The sequence below is a fragment of the Pygocentrus nattereri genome, chromosome 29 (assembly GCF_015220715.1).
Source record: "Pygocentrus nattereri isolate fPygNat1 chromosome 29, fPygNat1.pri, whole genome shotgun sequence".
NCBI classification, from domain to species: Eukaryota; Metazoa; Chordata; class Actinopteri; order Characiformes; family Serrasalmidae; genus Pygocentrus; species Pygocentrus nattereri.
In genome coordinates this window covers 11,830,287-11,856,195 of record NC_051239.1, presented here as the reverse complement: position 1 = coordinate 11,856,195, position 25,909 = coordinate 11,830,287, and the positions used below count along the sequence as shown (strand labels likewise).

Here is a 25,909-nt window from a genome sequence, read left to right as displayed (position 1 = left end):
AGCCACAGTGTTTTAAGTCAATTTTACCATCTTGGCTGTAAATGTATGTTAGTATGTGCAAATGAACTAGTATAGGCTAAAAAATATAATAAACATGAAAACGCAGACTTACTTTGCTCTGCTTTAAGCTCTTTTCTCTGCTTCTCTGCTTAAGCTGTTCATCTGAACTCACATGACCAAATCGTAAGGCAAATTATTCAGTAACTGCATGAAGTAAATAAAATTTTTTATTTTATTTGTATTTTTTTGGTAAAAGTTCCACTCAAATTAGCAGTAAATGTGTTTTATGATCTACACATATTGCTGTATGATTGCAGTTTACAGCTGAAAGCCACAAATCTTAGATGCTCTTTGTGTTATTTTACAAAAATAATTTTTACAGAGCAGATCACTGAAGAGATCTGTTTATAATTTATAGCCCAGATTTGTGGAAAAATGGGTCGACTTTCAGTAAAAAAAAAAAAAATTGTGAGTTCAGCTTCTTTTATTATAAGGGTCTAAAATTACATTAGCCATCTATGAGACTGGAAAGAAGACATCTGATATCCATCTTTTTGAATGTAGCTTATGAACTATGAAAGTTATGAAGAATATGACAAAGTGCATTTTGGAACCACCAGTTGTTCCAACGACTTTAAGATTCTACGCTTTAGCTCAGCTATATCCGCTTTTCCCAAATCTCCGGCAGTCAACTTTCTCTCAATGCTTGACTTTTTACAAGGCTGAATTCAGCTTCTCATTCACCAGCTTCTTGTTCAAAATTTCTTATTCCACTATTTTCTTATTCTTTATTTCCACTTATTCCATGGTGCAGCTGCCTCAGGCACCATTTAAGGTGGAATAGGAGAATTTAAGGTGGAATAGAAGAAGCTGGCAAATGAGAAGCTGAATTCTGACTTCAGCTTTGTGACTTTAGTGTTTGACATTTTCTCGTTGCAGAGTAAACATAAATGTAAAGTGCTTATAACTGCAAATGAGTCCATTCATCTCCAAATTATCAATGTTCATCTTAAATCTTTCTCTTTGCCTTTTCTAAAGCTACTAGCTAGGCGAGACTGTTGTCTGGATTGCTTTGGTGACCAGCAGTCTGCGCACCAATCCTCAGGGTTAAAGTGTGTAGTAACACACATAGGCTACTTTAACTCCAGCGTTTAAGACCCTTTATTGTTAAAACTGTGTTAGAATGATTAGCAGAGCTTTATTTGACTGCAAAGAATGATTATTCTATTTTTGCCTAAAAATCTAATTCTGCCATGGAGCCACAACAGGAAAGTAAACTGAACCCCTACGTTAGGGCAAAAGTAACCGAAACAAGCAAACAAAAAAAAAGAACAGGTTTAGGCTTTTTCAATTTATCACATCACTTGTATTGTTAAGCCACAGTCACTCCCAGTAGCAGTTAATTTAGCTTCACAGCAACTTAATTTAGGTGAACTTTAAGACTACAGACTTGAAAACCTCGGAAATGTGATCCAACTGAAAATGAGATAGCAAGCTGTGGTGGCATGTGATTAGGGTGCGACTTGGGTCTCTCATGCGTAAGTAATTGTTAGATAGTGAATTAAGTATTGAACTTGTCTGTTTAGCAGCCACAAAACATATGAATGCACCACAGAATGAAAAAGCAGTAAAATATAACGTCTCTTTTCACTGAATTATAAATCCATTCTACTGCTACTAATGACACACTTAATATGGCCAAACTCAGTAACCTGTTTGTCAGTCACCATGCCTATACACACACACACACACACACACACACACACACACACACATACACACACACATATATATATATAGAAATGAACAAAAATCTCTCAATATTGCAAAAAACATTCTGTGATTTAACTACAATTTGCAGTGTATTTGAATGTGTTAATCACCGTAAGTCTATAGAATCCATATTTTGAAACTGAGCTGCAATAAATAGTTCATTCTGGACAATGGTTATGATCTTACAGCCATGAACACATTTACATAAGCCCACCTATTTGGGTTGCAGCAGTTTGATCATGTAAACAAGTGGTCATGGAAAATGCATTTTACCGTACAAATTACATTTCTGGTAAACTCTTAAAAAAGATGGTTCTTCAAGGGTTCTTTAGTAATTACAATAATTCTGCATAGATCCATTCACACTCAAAGAACTCTTTGTATGATGAAGTGGTTTTTTAGATTGATGTAGAATGTGTTGTATATGGTTCTATATAGAGCCTTCTATATAGAAAAGAGTTCTATAAAGCACCAAAAAGGGTTCTTCTGTTGTTGCAATGTCAAGCTGAGGCTGAGCTTGAGATTGTGTCCATTGTTAAAATATTATTAAGAACCACTGACTTAGAACATCTTTGCAGACTGTGCTAATCAGTGAAGTCTGACAGTATTAGAACATGGTTTATTATCCCATAACATGTGGGATCAGCTATGCTCCTTTAGCACACAACACTGAACACTTATCTCAGCCATCCACGTCAGTGTGCTGCTTTAGGCTGCGAGGCAGAGCTTGAAAAGGGTGTTTATGAAGTCAGATGGGAGGCGGGGGGGCCTCAAGGGATTTTTTACCTTCCTGGACAGTGTTTGTGCATGTGCTCATTGTTTTCTGTGCAGGCCTGGTCATGCTAGGAGCTACTGTAGCTGTGCTGTGATGAATAACATGCTTCATGCTTGATGTTCAAGCTCCTATATCCTGTTCTCTTCCTGAAGGCTAAGCACTACTATGACAGTCTCTCTCTCTTTCTCTTTGTCTTCTTTGACGGCTCATCTACGTCATTTTCCCTTCTTGTGCACCACCTTCTTATCATTGTTGTCAGCTCTGGCATTGGCTTTGCTGTTTTGGACTTCATCAGACTCGTAGGCGGCCTTTTCCCAGAAGTTCAGACCATCAGAGAAACGCTGACCACGTCTAGACACGCATAATTGTTTTCATTTTAAAGCCGCAGTTCAGCAGAAAAGTCTAATTTACACAGTGTTTTGTATCTTAAAACACATTTGGTGTCTGACGTTTGCCGTTTTTGTTCTAGTCTGGCGCTTTGAGGCTGATGTAGATAATAAGTAACGGAAGCTTGCATGCCACCAATTAGCATCGTGCAGAACACATGGCGAAGTAATCGCACCATCGTCTCAAACAACATCGAGTTGTTAAGTCGTCTCAAATAGACTTGCTTAAGTGATTTTTGACACATGAGACATAAAGGAACTACCCACACTCACCACCTTACAAATCTGTTTCTCATTTGAGATGTTTTCCCATTTAAAATGGCTAAAGGAGATATTCCTGAGAAGATTAGATGTAAGCAGTGGTGGATGAAGTACACAAACCATGCCCTTGAGTTAAAGTAGAGATACGCAAGATAAAATATTACTCCAATAAAAGTAGAGATTCCTCCCTGTAGACCTCCATTTTAGTAAAAGTATAAAAGTATTTACCTTCAAATGTACTTAAGTATAAAGTAAAAGTACTAAAAGAGTAATTCTGGCTCTGATGTCCTGTTATCATTTTTATAACAAGACTCGCTTCATGAACTCATTTCAGGTGAAAGTCCTCCAGCGTCTCTCTTGGTAAACCAGTCTTTTAACAGAACGTCATTAATTAGTGACACTGATGTCTATTAAAATGATCATAAGCACAAAACACTGAAGGTAAACAGTTTCCATCAGGGAGAACCGAGTGGCTCTGAAATCACTTTTTACACACAAGCAAAGTTTCAGTTTCAGATTTATTTGCAAATTAGTTTAAATAAAAATTATTTGATTTATATAAACAAGTTTAAATTTATTGAAAACTTGCTTTAATCACAGGTTCACAAATATGCCTTTGCTATATTCCATCTGTAGGTCTCTGTTCATAAACTTAAACTAGCCAAAACAAATCTACAATAAAATGAAAGTGTATGAATTCAGAAAGATGACACACCAGTCACGACTGCATATGTGTACATGTTTCTATATTTTGGTCTGTTTACACAAAGTTAGATTAGAGCCAGGAATTTATTCCATTATTTATGTGTAACAAACACTCTAAAAATTTTACGCTGCTGCTCTGACGTTGAGCTGTGTGCTGCACTGGGTCGGTGTGTCTAACAGGTGATTAACAAGCTCAGAACAAAGTGACCGCTGGGCCCTGATTGGTGTTTCTGCTTTGCGCTTCTTTCGTTTTGACATGTTACGTTTTTATACACACAGAAACCAAAAGGAACGACGGATTTCTCAAAATGTAGCGGAGTAAAATGTCAGATAGTAGACTTTGAAATGTAGTGGAGTGAAAGGAAAAATCACCCAAAATGGAAAAACTTCAGTACAGATACACGAAAAAACTACTTAAGTACAATAACTAATTACATTTACTTACTTACTGTCCACCACTGGCTATAACACAATGCACTTGCATAAGGAGGTAGACAATTGGTGGAAAGCAAGTGGGGGAAAAGTTTTTTTAAATATTAAAAGACTGCTAACAACCAAGCAAGACCTGGTACACCACGAAAAACTGTCCACGTCAAATAAACAGAACTTAAGGCTTCTATCTTCGACAGAAAGTCAAGCTCCACTCCTGCTTCAGATCTGAAACAATCCACAAACGTCTCTGTCCATCCTTCCACTGTGAGAAGACAACACAAAGCATCTGAAAGCATGTGTAGATGTTACAGAGCCCTAATGAGAACAGGAAATAGTTACAAAAGGAAGAACATGTGGACTAGCACCCAGCAATGGCACTTAGAGTCTAACTTTGTCATTTCTTGGATTGTGAGAAGCAGAAAATGCAACAAACATCTATGACTGAACTTTGTAGGTGTGGAAAAATCTCCCTTCAGATGTGATTAAAAACTGAAAGCGAGTCTCCTGAAAAGAATGGACGCTGTAATAAAAGCAAAGTGTGAACACACAAACCGCTGAAAATGTATATTATATGTAGTTAAGCCGTCTGTGTAATTTTCTGTTAAATGTATGTTTTCTGCTTTTTTCCTGACTCTGAATTGAACAGCTTGTATGTAATTGTTGTTTTGACTGGAAACGGAATAGATGAAAAGGATACGTGTCGAATACTGAGAATCTTTATTTGTTTCTGGTGTTTTGTGTCACAGTGAAAACAAGCCTAAGAATGGAGGAATCTGTGTTGCCAACCACACGTCTCCCATCGATGTCATCATACTAGCCAGTGATGGCTGCTATGCAATGGTAAGAACCTGTGGGTGTGTGTGTGTGTGTGTGTAGTTTAAAATGTTGTGTGCATTGAGCTGTCAAGTGGGTGTGTATGTGTATGAGTGCTTCTATGCATGTTCCTGTTTTTATATATATATATATATATTAAAAAAATAAAACAAATCAAAACAGTTGTCCTTAGTAGTTTGGACTCGGGTAATGGCTCTGTTTTGGTACTGCATCATTTGAGTCAATGCAAACTTGTGTAGTAATACGATTGTGTGTGTGTGTGTGTGTGTGTGTGTGTGTGTGTGTGTGTGTGTGTGTGTGTGTGTGTGCCTGTGTGTGTATTAGGTTGGACAGATCCATGGAGGTCTGATGGGGGTTATCCAGAGGTCAATGGTGAAAGCTTGTCCACATATCTGGTTTGAACGCTCTGAAGTCAAAGATCGCCATCTGGTGGCCAAAAGGTAACACTGCAGTACGACTGCCACCGTATGACTATTTTTTTATACCTGAGAAATAATAAAATCATTAATTGCTTTATTAGTTGCATAAGGAAATGTAATTTCCATTGGATTCAAATTCTATTTTGAACTTTTCTGTTTTTAACTATTTGTTCTCCTCCATGTTAAATAACAACCAAAAATTGGGAAACTGTTAATTGTTGTTGTTTTTCTTTCTACAACAATTCTGCACTAGGGGTGGGCAGTACCATGATATGTATTACTACCGTGATAATTGTGGATATCTTCAGTCCTTAAAAAAAACGCTGACCAATTGCTTTACAAGAGAACATAATCAGGCCTGTGTAACTGGTTTTAGTGTAGTATGTATTACTTATCAAACCTCAGAAAAACTCAATATTTGATACACCCTCTGCATTTGTCTGCAAGTATTGTGATGTTTTATTTTTGCCATATCACCCACCTCTAGGAATTAATGAATCAATTGTTAGATTAAAATCATAATATAATATGTCTTTGCTGACTTACAAGCACAAATGTTGTTGTCAATTTAAAATTCTGAATTTTTAGAAGAGTCGGCTTTCAGTGAGTTGTGAGTGAGAAACAGTTCATAGAAATCTACAGTGCTTTTGTACAGCTGCAAAAACCATGACCTCTAAGAGTTTCAGATTCTAGATGACTAATGCTTTTTATAATCAATACAATATCATTTCAGACTGAGCGATCATGTAGAGGACAAAAGCAAACTGCCGATCCTCATCTTTCCTGAAGGTAGGCTGTTGGTCTTTTGCCATTTTTTGTACTGTTACCTGGCTTGGTTACTACAAAACAGTGAGTCACTGCAAAATTCCTGAGTGTTTTAGATGCATTTTAGGATCAGATTAGGGCTTTCATGTTTGTTTGTTGGATTTATTTCTAGGTACCTGCATCAACAACACATCTGTCATGATGTTTAAGAAGGGAAGCTTTGAAATCGCCTCTACCATCTACCCTGTGGCCATCAAGGTTTGTGCCTGTCTAGCCGAGTGATTCCACTGTGAAATCTTAATTGCTGTTCTATTCTTTAACGTTAAATCATGAGGTTTTCCAGCTAACTTTGAGCTCAAATTTATTCTAACACTGGATTTCCTGTCTTATGATGATTAATGCATTTTTTGCCAGGCTGTCATTGCAACATATTACACAAACACAGGATATGTTAGGTTTGGGATTTTAGCTTGATAAGTAGCTCTTGGAACAATCAGAGCTGAGATTCTGACCGTTTTAGGAACGGCCTTTTGATGAGACAAAGGTTGACCTCTTTTTTAGGTCTTTTTTCTTTTTCTTTTTGACATCAGTTATGTGAAAAATATTGGGTAACACTTCCCTGAAGGGCAGCTTTTGTACAGCTACACAACACCTGCATAAGCCTTTAATGACAACTTGACAGAAACCTACATAAACATTTAAAAGCAAGTTGCCATAAAGGCTGCTTTTGTCAGTTGTAATGGTATTTCACAATTTTACCTGCGTTATGACAACTGATGCTTGTTGAAATATGCATTCATGAATGTCTGTATAGGTTTATGTCAGTTGTCCTGAAAGGGTTTCGTAGCTATATGAATGCTGCCTTTGGTAAGATGTTCCAAAGTATTGCATTTCATTGAAAAAAAACAAGTCATTCTACACAGATATCACAAATACAGTACGAAAGTTTGAGGCATCTAAGCAAATTTTTAAACAATTTACCTCAGCAGTGAGTTTATCACAATATACATTAGAATAAAGTCACATTCATCATTCAAATAAACAGAAAAACAGTAAGAAGTAACAAGAATTTCTTGGGTCCGTATTTTTCTTGACACCTTCACAGCCGCCACAGAGACTTGTTAATATCATCAGTTACATCATGAGCTCAATTTACTGAAGCTCTGATTGGTCAAACCAGGAGCTGCTTTTTAACTACATATAATACTGTAACGTTGGGCTTCCTCGACGAGAGGTTAGAAAATGGTTAAACAAACACACTAATATCCAGAAAATCACTATTTATTTTTATATATATATATAATCATTATTAATAAATATTCTATAAGTTTAGTTTATTCAAATATTAACACTTTTCTCAGCAAATAAACAGATACTACACAAATAAATAGATTTTGAAAATGTGTCACTGGTGTGTCACAAGGTTTAATCCCAGTTTCAGTGTCTACACCAAGGTTAACAGAGAAAGCTGTTAACTGCTCAATTATCTGACCTCTGAACTGGCTTTAAAAGATTTTGCCTAAAAATAAATAAATAAATAAAAACGACAGGCACCAGCTGTCCTTTAAATCTCTTTCATCATAATTTATCTACACTTCCTATCTGTTCAAACCCTTTCTGTGCTTTCCTCTTGTCAAAACACCCTGCAGCAGGGGTCTCAAACCACCAGAGTCAGCGTTAAATAAACACTTAAAAATGATGGTTCTTCAAGGGTTCTTTAGTAACGAAAATGGTTTAATATAGAACCATTAGCACTCAAAGAACATTTTGCATGATTAAAGGGGTCTTTGCATCTTTCAATGGTTCTTCAGACTGGAGAATGTGTTTTATCTGTTTTTATATAGCACAAAAAACAGGGTCTTCTGTTGTTACAGGCTTGAAATTGTAACCATAGAGGAACCCTTTTTGATGCTTTATAGAAGCCTTATCAAAAAGGTACTATACAGAACCATCTACAGCACATTCTCCATCAATCTGAAGAACACTTTAATGATGCAAATGGTTCTTTGAGTGTTTATGGTTCTATATAGAACACATTTCTTAATTAAATAACCCTTGAAGAACCATCTAAGCACATCATTTGAAAATACCTACTGTGCTTCATATTGCTTATAAATTTCAAGATGAATAGACTAAAACAAACTGCCCAAAAATACTCTGTTCCATTGACTCACATTAAAGGAAAAGTATGGTTTTTTTTTTCCTTCTCCTGTAAAGTTACCAGCTAAATGTTTACATTTGATGGGTTCGTTTGTCACTCACCAGACACCAGACACTGTGGCAGGCTGCCCATAATAAGTGATCTAAAATCAGCTTAGGCTGATCTAATGATGTTAAAAGCAGAAATAGAGCACTGCATGCATGAGTGAACCATTCAAGCAAAAACCTGAAGCAGCCTGAACACAACACACTGAGTGTAAATTAGCCAACTAACGTAATTGTTTCAGTAGCTGTAGATACAGCATGTCACAGATGGAGCTAACAGATATGAATGGAATTATCAAGCCACACCCCCCAATTTGAGTTTCAGACCCCTGCCTTTCATTATCTTTGCAGTCTGTCACAAATTACTGGCTCTAAACTGCACATATAGGACAGTAACTGTAACACATTGCTGTTTTCTGTCAGTGTCAGTTTTGTGCAATGATGTGTTGATGTTGGGCAAGTTTGAAGAGGCGGCTTGTGAAAGACTAGAAGTGTGTTACATAGATTATGTTATTGATATGTGCTGTGTGTCTGTGTGTGTAGTATGACCCTCGCTTTGGAGATGCTTTCTGGAACAGCAGTAAGTTCGGCATGGTGAATTACCTCCTCCACATGATGAGCAGTTGGGCCATCGTGTGCAGTGTGTGGTACCTGCCCCCCATGAACCGACAGGTGAGCACCACAGGGTTACGATTTGCCTTGCCTTTTGATTTTAATGTTTCGGTTTTGACTTTGGTTTCCTTTCTTTTCTTTTTAATGCACTCACGTAACTCACTGTAACGTTGAATAACTATGTTCAGAATAACAGTACATTAACATGAACGGTACAGTACCAGGGGTGTTTTTGACTTTTGTTTACATTTGAATCGTGCACACATGTAAAATTGGTGAAATCCCTTAAGCTTTAAGGGACTGTATATGGGCTCACTTTCTCAAATGACTTGCATGACCAACACGTTCTTTCCGTCACTGCTTTTGCCACTCAAATCATTTACAAATCTTGTCCGAGTGGGTCTAGCCGCTGGTCTCCCTTCCTCTGCCAGATTGGAAACGGAGGTCCAGCTTTGCATGCACACATGCAAATGTGTCTCCCATAGCCATGCTTCTTCAGATCCAAGTCCAGTGCTCAAGGAAAACAAACAAAGTGGCTGGACAGACAAATCGCTGTGTCATGGTAGGGTTTCATGTTTTGAATGCCACAAAGATCTAATGGAAAGCACACCTTCAGCCTTCAGTCTTTACGATGTGTAAATGATTGAAGTGCACAAATGAGTTCTCTGTTGAGCATCTCACATAAATGTGTTTGTGTTATTAGTGCTAGAATAATAAACCAAGGGTCTGTTTCACTCTAAGCTGTTTGACTCGAAGCAGTCCATTTTGGATCAGATTACTTGTAGCGAGCATATTTTCAACAGATTGTTGAGTAGCGTGAGCATATAAACACCTCAGTCTTAATCTGTAATCGAAATGTATTCGGTCGGATTGAATTCATTCGGATTGAATACAAAAATGTTTTTGCATGTAAACACAGCCAGTGATGAACAGATTCACAGCATGACAGTAGCTGGAAAGAATCTTTTATCAAGAGAGCTGTCAATCAAAGCTGCTTTAAAACTGTATTTGAATGCGAAGGTTACAGCAGCAAAGTCAAAGCGACGGCGTGCAGGCAGCTGAGCTTCAGGCTGGAACTAGACGGGTCAAACTAATAATTAACTAACTAATTTATGACATTAAAATGTGTTATTATTGCGTTTACTTTGACACCACTAATAAATCCACATGACAGTAGCTAGCTAACTGTGAGTGAATGTGTTGGATCCCATCACCACCTGAAGTGGTGTAGTGAAGTGGCATTTATTTAGCATTAATGTCTTTGCTGCTAATATTGAATTACAGAACAAAACAGTATAATCATTTTATGGAGGGGGGCACTCAAATTAATATCACAAAATATTGTTTGGTTTTATTTTTGTTATGATTTTGTACTCCAGGCCTATGAGCTACATGCTTTTACTTTATTCATAAAGTTCAAATGCCCTCTTAATGTCCCCAGAAAGATAGGAAAGCATGACAGTTGTGTTGCTGTGCACTAGGACTGTTAGATAACATGGGATCAATCCGATAATTAAAACATTCGAAAGCCATAATGCCGTTCGAGTAACAAATACTTTTTCCACTTTCATTGAACCACTCAGTTCCGTGCACTGTTGTTTTTTTATTTTTTTTTTATCAGTCTTATAGGAAACAAGCTTTTGTTTCATTCAGTAACATGCGGTTGCCACTGTGAACCACTGGTCCTTTCACATGGAAGTGAGAAAACCCCAAAAAACTTAGATAGACAAAGGTAGAGTCCTAACTGTCTTAAAGCTTTAACTTGAAGTGGCAACATGGGGTTTAATTTCCCAGTGAAGTCCAAATAAATGGACTCGTTCTCTGGGTTGCTATCTAGTTACTGTCCCCAAGAATAAAGGAAAGCATGAAAAGCTGTAGCAAACTCTAGAATATTCTAGATGATATTTAATAGAATATTCAATAGTTACTGGACACATTTTAGTGGCCTCTTTGTGAAAATGAAGATATTTTTCATTCCTTACATCCAGTGCAGCCTTTGCTTAGTGAAGTTAATGTTAGGGTTATGTTTAAATGTAGGAACATTAGAGTTTTGCTGTAGTGATAATAGCTCAGTGGAAAATAAGGACAGTATTACAGCCGTGTGTGTGTGTGTGTGCGAGTGAGTGAGTATGTAACTCCCGTCTCCCTGACTACAGTGGGAATAACAGGAAGAAACTTGATGATGACCGATGCTCTCCATCAAACACCTCACGTTACTGTGAAAAAGCAGATGGAAGTTCTCTCTCGTTCTCTGCTCTAACAATAACATGCTCAACCCAGTAAATGTCTTAAATGTTTGAAACTCATCGTCTGCTTCTGTCGTAACAGGAAGGGGAGGACGCTGTGCAGTTTGCTAACAGGGTGAAGGCGGCCATCGCCAGACAGGGCGGCCTGGTGGACTTGCTGTGGTGAGTAAGTGCTCATCCGCATCTGAGGTCTGTGGCTTTGAGACGCTCAGAACAGAACAGAAAGTCTTGAAGCGTCCACAGAGATATTTATGCCGCTGTGGCAAACCTCTCCATAGAACATGGAAACTAATTTATGCAATTGTAAACAGTTGTGTGCAAAAGTTTGTCCGCCCCAGTCAAACTGCACGTGTTATTGATTCTCTAAATGAAAATTAAAAAACGCATCCTCTACACATTTCTGCACATTTTAATGCACATTTACTGTTTATTTACTAAATTTAACACATTGGGGGGGAAAACATAAAATGTGGTCTGTGCAAAAGTTATGGTGCCGATTTTTTTTGTTTCTTCCAATACGCTAAACTCAATAAATGAATATAACAATAAGTAAAATAAACAGAAACTGTGCTCTACATTTTGCCAAAAAATGCTATTTGCATTGTTCCATATAGAGGATGTGTTAACTTGTTTTCACTTTTCAGAAAATATGTCATTTGACTGTGGGGTGTTCAGACTTTTGCATAAGACTGTAGTAAATCAACCAAAATATGTTTGGTCTCGCATCGTTTTGAGCTAAAGGCTAATGCAGCCAGCAAGTAATGGAAAATTATAGTCCACCTATTAGCATCACACAAACTGCATACATTTTTTAAGGCCAGAAACCTACAAATGCTTCAGCTTCTGCAGACACTGTTTTGCACGTCATTGCATCCTAACACGTCACGACAATTCAACAAGCTGAAAATTCACACAAGCTGAAATCTGAGCGCTACACCTAAGGTCGCTGTAGCAACAACCAAGCCTGACGAAGATGTTTCATACCGCCAGTGTGCTTTTGTCCAATCAGTTGTCAGGACAGACCAGCAGTTTGTTGAGTCTCTCAGAGAACTGGTTCTCTTATATAAACATATGATAAATCACTGCCTCTTCGCTCCAGTAGAACAAATAAGCAGGACTGTTGTGGCTGTTGGAACAACAGCAGATCTTGTTTATAGGCACACAGATTAGTCCTGTAGTGCTCCCTTGAGTGCTGAGGGTGCTAACTGCCACAGTAATGTAAGAACACGTTTAGTTTAGTTGGATAACTGTGTGTAATAATAATAATTGTGTGACTTTGTAATATTTGTGTAATTGTATGTAATACATTGCAAGACAACACATGACTAGACCTGTCACATTTCTGAAATGTTATTAGACGATTAAGTGCAATGCAATGTATTAAGTTTAATTGTCCTTTTTGATCATTATTGCATACGGCATTATAGCATTCATGTAGCTTTGAGCTTTTAAAAGTCTAACCTGGCCAAATCGGCTGATTAGTTATTGTGCTTCCTAGCTGTTGATACTTAGTAGCTCCCAATTGACATCAGAAACAGCAAAAACCTAAAACATAGCAAAAACAACAAATCGTCAACAAGTGAGGGGGCAGTCGTGGGCTGGAGGTCAGGGAACCAGCCCTGTGACCGGAAGGTTGCCAGTTCGACCCCCTTGGCTAACAGTCCATGACTGAAGTGCCCTTGAGCAAGACACCGAACCCCCAATTGCTCCCCAGGCACTGTGGATAGGGCTGCCCACTGCCCCCTAGTGTGTGTGTTCACTAGCGTGCATGTATGTGGGTGTTTCACTGCACGGATGGGTTAAATGCAGAGGTCTAATTTCACAGTGTCTAAACACAGTGACAAATGGTTGTAAATTCTGTTCTAAGTGTGTTACCTGCTGTATTTTGTTTACACAACTTTGCCTCAAACCAACAGATGAAAACGTTCTGTTGCAACATAAATGTGATATGTGATAGTGAATGACTGTGGCGGGAAATTGTGGTTAGGTTAAATAATTGCGATTATCTTAATTATTTATGTGAAGTATTAAATGAAAATGAAATGAAAACGTATCAGAAAAAATCAAGATCATATAAAAAAATCTAATGAAAACCATAAATAAACAGACACACTGTAATTCTAAATCTTTGTAACCCATTAATAGCACTACTTTTTTCATTCCGTGTAGCTGACTAGCTCATTATATGTGATTATATTAGATTATATATATATACAATATGTGATTAGGTCTACATACAGCCTATGTGAAAAATATGGGATTAAACTTCTCATTTTGTCCTAACCTGCACTGGGGTTGGAAATAGGGATGCAAATTTTGGCAAATTCTTTTGGCCGGTAACTGACCGCTATTAGTCAGCAGTTAATGGTTAACCAGCAAGCCTAAAATCAAGAGCATGACTCATCAAAATATCATATAAAATGGATAGTTTCAGTTCTGAAATCTGATTAGATGAACCTCACTCAAAGACATTGTAAGATACCTTACACCACGTTCCAAATTATTATGCAAATGATATTTTTCCCTGATTTTCCTAAATGGTCGATGCAAATGAGTCAGTATAATAAAATTCATCACCCGTTTTGAATTTTATTGAACAAACCTCCCAATGATAACAGTATATTCTTCAAAAATAAAAAAAAACCTCAAAATGCATTGCTCCAAATTATTATGCACAGCAGAGTTTCAAAACATTTTATAGGTTGTAAACAATTGAAAATGGTCATTTGTTGAATTTGCAGCATTAGGAGGTCACATTCACTGAAATCAAAAGCTATTTCAATCAAAAACATCCTAACAGGCCAAGTTACATGTTAACATAGGAACCCTTCTTTGATATCACCTTCACAATTCTTGAATCCATTGAACTTGTGAGTTTTTGGAGAGTTTCTGCTTGAATTTCTTTGCATGATGTCAGAATAGCCTCCCAGAGCTGCTGTTTTGATGTGAACTGCCTCCCACCCTCATAGATCTTTTGCTTGATGATGCTCCAAAGGTCCTCTATAGGGTTGAGGTCAGGGGAAGATGGTGGCCACACCATGAGTTTCTCTCCTTTTATACCCATAGCCAATGACACAGAGGTATTCTTTGCAGCATGAGATGGTGCATTGTCGTGCATGAAGATGATTTTGCTCCGAAAGGCACGGTTCTTCTTTTTGTAGCAAGGAAGAAAGTGGTCAGTCATTTTCACACCTGTAGGGACCCTAAAGGGGCCTACCAGCTCTCTCCCCATGATTCCGGCCCAAAACATGACTCCGCCACCTCCTTGCTGACGTTGCAGCCTCGTTGGGACATGGTGGCCATCCACCAACCATCCACTACTCCATCCATCTGGACCATCTAGGGTTGCACGACACTCATCAGTAAACAAGACTGTTTAGAAATTAGTCTTCATGTATGTCTGGGCCCACTGCAACCGTTTCTGCTTGTGAGCACTGGTTAGGGGTGGCCGAATAGTAGGTTTATGCACCATAGCAAGCCATTGAAGGATCCTACACCTTGTGGTTCGCAGGACTCCAGAAGCACCAACAGCTTCAAATACCTGTTTGCTGGTTTGTAATGGCATTTTAGCAGCTGCTCTCTTAATCCGATGAACTTGCCTGGCAGAAACCTTCCTCATTCTGCCTTTATCTGCACAAACCCGTCTGTGCCCTGAATCAGCCACAAATCTCTTCACAGTGCGATGATCACACTTAAGTTTTCATGAAATATCTAACGTTTTCATACCCTGTCCAAGGCATTGCACTATTTGATGCTTTTCGGCAGCAGAGAGATCCTTTTTCTTTCCCATGTTGCTTGAAACCTGTGGCCTGCTTAATAATGTGGAACATCCTTCTTAAGTAGTTTTCCTTTAATTGGGCTCACCTGGCAAACTAATTATCACAGGTGTCTGAGATTGATTTCAGTGATCCAAAGAGCCCTGAGACACAATACCATCCATGAGTTTAATTGAGAAACAAAAAAATGTATCTTTATTGCATAATAATTTGGAATGTGGTGTGTATATATACACACACAACTCCGTTCTGTTTTAATGCACTGAGATGTGCAGTGGAACGTAATGCTGATAGGTGGAGCCAGACATCAGCGTATATATGAAGTAAACAGCCCGAAACCGTATTAAGCATAACCTACAATAGAACTTGATTTAGTTTGCACTGAGGATCTGACATCTATGATCACGGTGTGACCAGATACTAAGGAATATTTTGTCATATGTGACTGGAATATGTAATAATTGGCCACAGAGAGATCTACGGTCTAAAGTGCACAAGGTACATTTAGCACCCATTACTAGCCCAAATTAACTGCCGTGACTGGGGCTAGCTTTGGCTCAGTGTCCACCACCCCTTTCTCTATAACTGTATACGCTCATGTGTGATTTTTCTCTCAGAGAACAAGAACAAACCAGTTGTCTGTCCTAAAGCTTGAAGATGTTTGCTTTTAATGTGGTACCTTGATGTACCGGTCCTGTCGTTCTCTCAAAAAGTGGTTAGCGCTATTTTTGGCTGTGCTTCGTAGGCCTGTTTAGAAGAAAACGTTGCATGTTGGTCCCTCGTGTGAACAATTCTTGAAAAATACTTGAAAAAGAGACCAGCATATCAAATAGGAACTGTTGTTTATCGGAAATAAAATACAAGTAAATGAATTTTTTTTAAACCAGCGCTGGTTGAGCAGTTGTTCCGCCAGTTGTTCTGTTCGGGTAACCTCTTAACCATGTACATCCCTAGTCAGAACAGAAAAATGTCAAAAGATTGTCTCTGCTCAGAGTGAAATTGTTTGCATAATGCCGATTGGCCTCCATTACTTGTTAGCTACATTAGCCTCATAGCTCCAAATCGACAAAATATATTTCAGCTGATTTTTGCCAAATTATAATATTTATAAAAATGTATTTGGTTTCTGTTTTCAGGGACGGTGGCTTAAAACGGAGCAAAGTGAAAGAAACCTTCAAAGAAGAGCAACAGAAACTGTACAGCAGGATTTTGGTGGGAACTCACGAAGACCGCAGTCGCTCCTGATGACCCCAGAGGCGAACGGCGAGCGAGAGGAAAATGCACTTCATCAGAAAAACCGAAAACATCAGCAGGATTATGCAGCCAGCCGACTCTTTAAAGGTCTCATTTCCGTTGTCGCGACTGAAACAGGATTTGCTTTTCATTCAGGTCCTGCTTTTGTCATCATACTCCAATTATTACCTCTCATTCACTAATCAATAGAAAATCCTGGTGTAATTCAGTAACCTCATCAGTTTGTAAGGGTTCCATGACTGTTTCCACCTCTAAGACAAACAGGTCACTATCAACACTGTCAATTGGGTCAATTCGACAACAGAACTGTTGCTTGGCAACTGTGATGTACTGGGTTTTTTGTCTGCACAGTGTATTTGTTACATTTACTTTTTTTACATTTACACTCTATTTATTATAGTCATCGTTTAGTCTTACTGTTCTCACTACTGTCTTTGCTATTATGTGAAAGGAAGATTAAGCATAAAAGAGCTGCTTACGGGGAAGAGAATTCCACACACGAAATATAAATGTGTCTTCACATATATTTGTTGTCAACTTTAGCTAATGGGAATTAGCTAGTACCTTTCATTAGAGCTGCATGATATGGACAAAATACCATATTGTGATTATATTGCTAAACATTACAATAGCAATCGATGTGGCATGATTATTGATTGGCCGGCTTTATTTTGACCAAAACAGTCTTTATTTGAAAACCCTTTTTTGAAAATGTGAATGACTCCATTCATCAGAAAGATTCAGTAGCACAAAATACTGATCACAAATTATATATTGTGCAGCTCTAAGTCACATTATTGTGAACCTTATTGATGATTTAACCATTATTTTGTTTAATTGTTAATGCTGTATTGTGATTGGATGTTCCTTCTTTATTTATGGTCTGTTACTTTTTTTTTCCTTATGAAACCATAGAAATGGCTAGAAGGTCTCACCTCCTCTTGATGGTTGCGAAATTCAGCTTCACTGTTGGCTAACACCCGGGCTGTAATTCTTCATCACTTAACTAGATAACCACATTGCCTTGTAGAAGGCTTAACGATACTGGCCAAAGAAATGGCCAGTTGAAAACGTAGAAAGGGTGTGTTCCTGAGGCAAAGCAGCGACTGTGAGTGAAGGGATTAAAGCAACACATGCTTAAGGGTGTTGATGGTTTGGGGGATATCAGCATATTTCATAATGCTTATTTTTGATATTTACTAGGGATGCACAATGATATTGGATACATGTCACTATTGGCGGATAACTGCTTACAAAACATCATCAACATTGGGTGGATGTTTAGGTTTTAGATGGATATTTCTATTTAAGACATATTTGTTGTGTTCTGTAAAAGCAGAATGTTTATGCCACACTGGGCTACTGACCTAAAATGTCTTTTTTTTATTGTATTTGTAAAATAATTTTTATATTTCTCCACATTGTGAGTCCAGCTACATATAGTCCCACTTTCTACGTCTTTAGAAATGTTTCACTATAGGCTGTAAGACTCCGAGACCAACCTTCATTTATTCAATTTCCAGTCAAACTGGACATTAATTACAAATTGTTCATTTTTACAGAGATATTTCTGAGGAAATTAGATATAAGATAATCCACTGGCATAATGTGCAGTGAGAAGACAACTGTATGCTCTGAAAGGATGTGCAGCTGTCAAGAAGCCATTACTGAGAACAGGAAAAAAGAAGACAAAGAATCTGCTGGTGTTTTCAGTACAATGGACTGACCACCCCAGAGACCAGACCTCAGTCACTGAATGTGGGATAACTTGGATCATGAGAAGCAGTAAATACAACTTTACAAAAATACAACTTCTACGACTGAACTTTGGAGGTGTGGAAAAATATCTCCGCAGATTTCTTTGAAAAACTGAAAGAGAGTCTCCTGAAAAGAATGGAAGCTCTAATAAGGGCAAAGAGTGGATACACCAAAGACTGAAAAAGTTGATATTATATTTAGTCGTTGAGACATCTGTTTTCGTTAAATATAAGAGTTTTTCTTCCTGAAAATTTGTGACCACACATGGAAAAAAATGAAGGTTGGTCTCTGACTTTTCCACAGTACTATATGCTCATGATAAATATTAGAAATTCCCATATCAGTGCATCCCTGGTCCTTACAAATAGTGTAAATGTACCATAAGAATATATTTGACCATGTAGAATTTTGTTCAGTTCGCCAGTTTGTGCAAGCCTTTTATGTTACTGTCCAAAGCACACTACTAAGATACCTTCTGTCAGATCCAAGAACCCCGGCCTGCCCTCTCTTTGCTGCAAAACTTTGACATAGAGCCTGGTGGTAAACTCAAGGAGGCACGTACGCACGCTAATTAAGGACATGGTTAAATGCAACACAATTGCCCTACTTTTGGCCTACTTGGCTCTTTTCTGGAGGATATTTAAGCCCCATGTTGAGACCAGAAAGTAGTCTGTTTTGTTTCTGCATTAAAACTAATGTAGTTGCTGTATATAGTGCACCATGTAAAAGTATAGCACAAATATGGATGTTCTATTCCTGTATTCAGCAGGAGTGCAGCAAGCAAGCAGAAGAACCCAGTGAAAAAGAATGCCAGTCTGAGTGCCCAGATGAATGCCCTCTAAGGTGGCATGAGCTCATTCAGTAGCAGCTTGCAGGAGGGCTTCAGTTAATGGTTCCAAACTGCAAACACTGTTCTACGTCTACCTCTACAGTTCACCTGTGCCTAGGCACCAAAGGACACTTAGCATTAAATGGCACTAATATCCTTGTTTTGGCTCACTCTTACCTGATTTGACACCTATCGTGTCAAACTAAGTCTTTTTCTGGTCAACTTTATGCATCTGTATGCGTTTCCTCAAAGATGTTTGGACCCCTTACCTGAAATGTGCATGCTTTAGATGCATTATGTCTCCCAGCGAAGAGTTCGGCCTTAGAGGGTAAAATGAAGATCTCTGTGAAGCTCCATGTGGAGGGATCTAGTGATCATCTGAGTCAGTCTGATTTTAGGCCTTGTTCCAATTCACTGAAACCATGGGAAGTCTGCCTAGAGTGTACTAGGGGTGTAAAGATGTATTCAGCTGCATTGTATTTGTAATGGTATAATTGATTATAATTACATTCAATAAAGAATGCATTCATTTTTTTAGCCAAGATAAAGTTCTCTAGCTATTTTCAAATACATTGCCGCACAAAACCACCCATCAGTTATTTAGTTTCAAACAAAAGGGCCATCGTGTACAAGTGATTTCCAGGAGATATTTAGGTATTAGAATTCAAAAGAGTCTAATTGTTTAAGGAAGGGGAGAGTCAAAGAAAAATAAAAGGAAAAAAACAGGAGTTCCCAAGAAGTTGTCGATGCAGAGTAAATGAAACACAAAACTGTCTCCATCAGATTAACAGCTCTTATCAGCACTTGAAGCTTTCATTGCTCCACTCTTACTTCAGATCTGAAGAAATCCTCTGGTGTTTCTCAGTGCTGTTAGTCTGAAAGGATGTGCAGCTGTCAAGAAGTCCTTACTGAGAAAAGCACAGACAAAAATTAAGGTGTTATCTTCTGGTGTTCTCAAAACAATAGACTGACCACAGTCCAGACCGCAGCATGGCCAAATGTGTTTGGGATTGCTTGGATTGTAAGAAGGAGAAAATACAACCGAGTTTTAAGACTGAACTTGTTTGGCAAAAGTTCTGTATTTTTATGACACTGAAAAATGAATAACTGGTACTTGTTGGCCATTTTGACTGGAAGTGAAGGGTGGTCTCTGACTTTGCATAGTACTGTGTGGACATGAAAAATATCAGATAACAGTCTCTTCCAGTCACATTTGTATTTGTGGGTTTTCTGTATTTTTAAAAATAATTCGGAATTGTTCCATGTTGAATTTTCAGATTTCATTATGCTTAAAAAAAGTATAATTACATTGTTATAAAGTCAGAGATTTACACCCCTAGAGGATACACTTAAAAATATATTTGCCAAAGCTACTTTCTGACCTATCTGCTTTGATTAGTCAGTGATTCCTACCTTGATTATAAACACGCACAGCACAGTAAACACTTCCCTACAAAACTAGCTTGCAGAACTAAGCCTTGGCTAAATAGAGAAAGGAAGTGTAGGAGGCCTAAGTTGTCTTAGGATTGGAGCAGTGCCACTTTATATTGGCTTTAGCTGTTCATGTGGGTGTGTGGGTGTGGGTGTGTGGGTGTGTGTGTGTGTGCTGACTGTGTAATTTGCTTCAATACTGCCAGTGACTTGACTGCTGCCAGGCTCTAAAAAACAACATCTTTTATCCTTCCCTTCTAGCATTCGCAAAGCTGAATCTCAAACCTCCCCCCACCAAAAAAACATCACAAGTGCATAAGTCATACTGAATATGGATGAACTTGTCAAACCAGTCAATAAAAACAATCTTGCAAAGTTTTTATAGTCGTCTGTCATGTATGTCATACTTGTAGCTTCATTTGTAAGCCTGTTTAAATACTTTAAAAAAGTTTTTATAGCTATCCGAATGGACAAAGGAAACTTCATCTTAAGAGATTTAGTACTTTCAATAATTCAATTACATTGTTTTCATCATGTTAAACAGGGTTTACATAACACTGAACATGAAAATCATGTGATTTCCATAGAGGGAACGCAGTTCATCACGGACATCCTGTGAGATCTACAGTGTCCCTATGTTCATATATATCACATACACAGCCAATGGTTCGAACTCCTCTGTGATTGTAAGCTCTCTTTTGCTCATACAGCTCATTGATTGTTGTTATAATAGAATGTCCCAAGCCACAATGAATGGCCAAACGGAGACACTAAGACTGACAGCACCACTTGGGGCCACAGAAAGTGGCTAAAAAAGGGCACCAAGCCTGATGGCGCAGTCAATGGCCATGGGCCAGAGAGAGCCGCCATTCCCTCAAGGATGTATATCCCAAGCGGAAGGCGGCCAAAGGAGGTTGCTAAGGCAGACAGTGCCACTGACGGCCACAGAATGTGGCCAGAGGGGGCGCTGAGCCTGAGACTGCTGCCGTGGGATGCAGGGATAGTCCAGAGACAGCTGACAGCACCTAAGTGACATATATGTGAGGTGCTGCTAAGGCCATGGACAGCGTTCAGAAGGGGGCACCAAGTCTGAGAGCGCCATCAAAGACCGTGAATAGTGTCCAGAAGGGTGCATCAAAGCTGATGGTGCCACTGAAGGCCATGGCTAGCAGCCAGTAGGGGGTGCCAGGCTTGATAGCACCACTGAAGGCATTCTGAGAAGGCCATGGACAGCATTCAGAAGGGGACACCAACTGTGACAGTGCCACTGAGGGTCACGGATAGCATTCCGCCAGGCCTGACAGTGCCACCGAAGGCCATGGATAGCTGCCAGTGGGGGCACCAGGCCTGACAGCACCACCTAAGGCCATGGATAGGGTCCAGAATTGGGCACTAAGCCTAACTGCGGCACCAAGGCACCAAGCCTGAAAGCACCACCACAGGCCATGTCCAGCAGCCAGTAGGGGGCAACAGGCCTGACAGCAGCATTGAGGGCCACAGATAATGGCAAGAGAAGTCTGACAGTGCTGCAAAGGTCCACGGAGGGCGGCCTGAGACAACCGCCAACATCTTGGGGACGTATCCCCAGCACCGCTGAGGGCCATCAGTAACAGACCAGCTGACATCCCTACGGGGCCATGGAGAGTGGCCAAAGGGGGGGTATTTGGGAAATGGAGGCTCTGACGGGAACTGCAGCTTTCCACTTTACCAATGCTTTTGTAAGTTTGCTGCTTGTTGATTCATCCATAGGTATCCCACAGCATATTTGTTTTAATTTACACCTCACTGTCTGCCATAGATGGTGCCAAATGGAAGCTCCTAGTGAAGTCTTTTAACTGTGTGTTTGATGGGCTTTTTTAACATTAATTAAGCCATGTTAAAAATCATGTAGTCCAGTGTTGGCATCACAACCTGTGCTCTAAACATCCCCATAGCTCCTAATTACCACTCTCAGTATTGGCAAATAACAGATTCTGTCATTGGCGCAATGGGTGTTGGACAAACTGGATTGTAAATGGATGTATGAGTGGACAGAGCAGTGTTAAGTATTGGGCACTGGGGAAGGTTTGTTCTGCCAAGACTTCTTTTCATTTAACTTGAATAATAGTCATTAATTTAAGGTGTCACTGCTGAGCTTTTCCCTGATCAGCACTCTGCATGTGTTTGTGTGTGTCTGTGTGTTTCTTTTCATACATTTTCAGGACAAACTTTGTAGGAAAATCAGGGAAGCACAGTGCTATCCTGCTAACTTAAAACTGAAAGAGTTAGGGTTAGAATTAGGGTTAGGTTCAGGTTTAGGCTTAGAAAATTCTTAATACATAAAAAATGCATATAGGACATTTGTTATTAAATATTATACAAACTAGTATTCCATATAGGTATTACATATTTATGACCATATGAATGACCTTTATGTAATAATATGTAATAAAAGTAATATAAAATACATATAATACACACACATATGTGTTGGTGCAGTTGGAAGAAACCCGTGTATCTTGTTTTTCAGTTTTTGACATAATTTAAATATTGAATTAACAACCATTTGTCACTGTGTTTGCACACTGTGACATTAGATCTCTGCATTTAACCCATCCGTACAGTGAAACACCCACATACATGCACACTTATGAACACACACACTAGGGGGCAGTGAGCACACTTGCCTGGAGCAGTGGGCAGCCCTATCCATGGCACCCGGGGAACAATTGGGGGTTAGGTGCCTCGCTCAAGGGCACTTCAGTCATGGACTGTCAGACAATGGGATCAAACCGGCAACCTTCTGGTCACGACTGCCCCAAATATACCTGCTGCCCTTTACACTGTCTGTAATTTCATGATGAATGTTCCAAAAGAAACGGCCCAAAATGACATGGAAAAAAACTCTTTCTCCTGTAAAGTTACAATTTTATAGATATTAAGTTTTCATCTAATAACGGTGAGTATATATACATATATATACACACACATTATGACCACCTACTTGTTTCTACGCTCTTTGTCCATTTTATCAGCTCCACTTACTGTATAGGTGCGCTTTGTAGTTCAGATGGACTGTAGTCCATCGGTTTCTCTGATACTTTGTTAGCCCCCTTTTACCCTGTTCCGCTGTGTCTGATCCACTCAGACAAGCACAACACACACTAACACACCACCACCATGTCAGTGTTACTGCTGTGCTGAGAATGATCCACCACCCAAATAATACCTGCTCTGTGAGGGTCCATGGGGGTCCTGACCACTGAAGAACAGGGTAAAAGGGGGCTAACAAAGTATCAGAGAAACAGATGGACTACAGTCTGTAACTGTAGAACTACAAAGTGCAGCTATACAGTAAGTGGAGCTGATAAAATGGACAATGACGGTAGAAACAAGGAGGTGGTCATAATGTTACGGCTGACCAGGGTGTATGTGTATATGTATGTATATACATATATACATACATTTTGGCTTCTAACAAGATGTTAAAACAAAAAATAAATCTGTATGTGTGTGTGTTGTCAGGTCTCCATTTTTAGCCCAATCATTCATGTAAAAGAACAGTGATGCTTTTCTGAGCTTTAAGAGGTCCTTTTTGATAAATTACCACTTTGCGTGCAGTCAAAGGCCAGCAGCTTTAACCCCTTACCACTCTTCTCAGCAACAACAACAAACGCGTGTTTTAATTTGATGTTAATTGTCATTTACTAGTAGCTCCTTCAAACAAGTCGAAAGTGTTAAACTTTTGAAAAGGGCAACAGTCCTTTATTTTATTTTTTGCCATGTTCTGTAATGAATGTGATGTAAAGGATGTACTCTATAATAATTGACTGTATTTAGACAGTCCAGCAAAAACAACAATAACTCCAGACATCTTAAGGGTCAGATTGTTTGATCTTCAACAAGTAACAACCCCCCCAACACACACACAGCCACACACTCTCTAATCTACCGCACTAAGCAGCCTTACTGTTATTGAGCAGTGCTTAAGAGTAGTATGACCTCTGTTTATTTAGAAACTTCATTTGTTCAATGAAGAAAAATATAACAACAATAATCGCACTATGATTATTATTACTATTATACCAAGCAGAAGCCAGCCAAAGGAGGTTGCCAAGGCAAACGGTGTTTTGAGCTGGCAAATATGAAGATGAACAACACAGCTCACTGTATAATCAGTCTAATTACTGGGGTTGGGTCAGAGGTGAGAATACTGACCCACTCAGTTCACTTCCACAGTCCAGCCCCATGCTGTGCTGAGCTGCTGCTGCCAAATCAAAAATTAGCTCATAAATGAGAGCAATTAGGCCATATCTTGGCAGTGACCGTACAGCTTCTCTGACCGTATGGCAGGCTGCTAAGACGATCTGCCTCAAAGCTACTGTTATTATGTCTTGCGTGTATGGCTGCAGGTTGTACAGTGAACCTCCACTACTAGCTTCAGTGGGCGGAGCCAAAACACCGAGCCATAACAGCGGCAAAGAAAAGCTGCTGTAGCCGAGCCCAGACCTGTAGCTGGGTTAGACAGACAGGGCAGCAGCGACTCCAACTCCCACCCCACAGGCTCGTCCTCCCCAGGCTAATGCAGCTAAGAACCTAAGTCCAATTAACATGAACGGAGGAGGAGAAACCCCGCCGTCGCCGTGCGCGGAGCAGACGGGCTGGACGACTTAACGGAGAGTGAGGAATGTGGCCGGTCGACTTCAGCTGACTGGAGAACAAACATGAAGCAGCACATCGACGCCTGTGTGGAGAAGAGTGTGTCGAGCCGAGGAGAGCGGTCTGAGCCGTGTCTGTAAGCCGTTTTCTTCTCACTGCTTCACCCCTTCGGCGCCTTGAGCAGCAGCAACAACAAAACCCCAGCCCAGCAGCCCGGACTGTATTTTTCCCCCTTGGACCGTTTCTGGATTCTCGCTTAGCATGGAGCTGCCCACGGACGTGTTGCTAGTCACCGCGAACGTCGGCTCCTTGTTTGACAACGTAAGTGTCCGAGTGAATACTTCGAAGGGGGTCATTGGTGGATTTACACGGCTCATTGTCCCTTAGCCCCACAGAACAGGTATGACTTTAAGCGTTTGATAATGTACCTAACTACCTGCCCTGACTACAGCTGCAGCGGCTAAGCTTGCCGACACTGAGGGCTCATTAAGGTAAACAAGAAAATCGCTCCAGTTCACGTTATTGCTGTACGTTACCAGCAGTTGCCTGTTGGGACACGTTTTGGTGGGTTCGTCACGAAAACGTGTCGCAGAAGTTTCCTGCCTTGTTAACGTTAATGTCTGTGTCGCATTGACATAGAAGTTTGTCTCATTCACTCATTGGAAAGCGACGTTTTGCGCTGGAAGTGCTGTAACGCTGTGTGTCGTATTTCCACAGAATAACTCGGGCTCCCACTGACGTTACGCTGCTAGCGTAAGTGTGCTCCGCACTGACGCTGAGCGACGGTTTGCTGCTTGTTCGAATTTTCCG

At 39.6% G+C, this 25,909-nt stretch overlaps 2 protein-coding genes across 6 annotated transcripts in view; both read left to right on the top strand.

Annotated features, from left to right (window-relative positions):
• Positions 1-20,841, top strand: part of LOC108426719 (glycerol-3-phosphate acyltransferase 4-like) — a 49,627-nt gene extending 28,786 nt beyond the window's left edge. For 3 of the 4 annotated variants that reach the window (XM_017696412.2, XM_017696413.2, XM_017696411.2), the window contains 7 exons: positions 5,079-5,172; positions 5,491-5,606; positions 6,319-6,374; positions 6,523-6,608; positions 9,099-9,227; positions 11,496-11,575; positions 16,326-20,841. In XM_017696412.2, coding sequence (XP_017551901.1) covers positions 5,079-5,172; positions 5,491-5,606; positions 6,319-6,374; positions 6,523-6,608; positions 9,099-9,227; positions 11,496-11,575; positions 16,326-16,434 — 670 coding nt within the window. In that variant the 3' untranslated portion in view covers positions 16,435-20,841. Of the gene's footprint in view, positions 1-5,078; positions 5,173-5,490; positions 5,607-6,318; positions 6,375-6,522; positions 6,609-9,098; positions 9,228-11,495; positions 11,580-16,325 lie in introns of those variants that run through there. The other variant, XM_037536206.1, reaches the window with a different exon arrangement.
• Positions 20,842-24,882: 4,041 nt separating this feature from the next.
• The window catches only part of inpp5l (inositol polyphosphate-5-phosphatase L), a 50,235-nt gene continuing 49,208 nt past the window's right edge, over positions 24,883-25,909 (top strand). The window contains exon 1 of one of the 2 annotated variants that reach the window (XM_017696409.2): positions 24,883-25,420. In XM_017696409.2, the coding sequence (XP_017551898.1) occupies positions 25,361-25,420 (60 nt within the window). In that variant the 5' untranslated portion in view covers positions 24,883-25,360. The remainder of the gene's footprint in view (positions 25,421-25,909) is intronic. The other variant, XM_017696410.2, reaches the window with a different exon arrangement.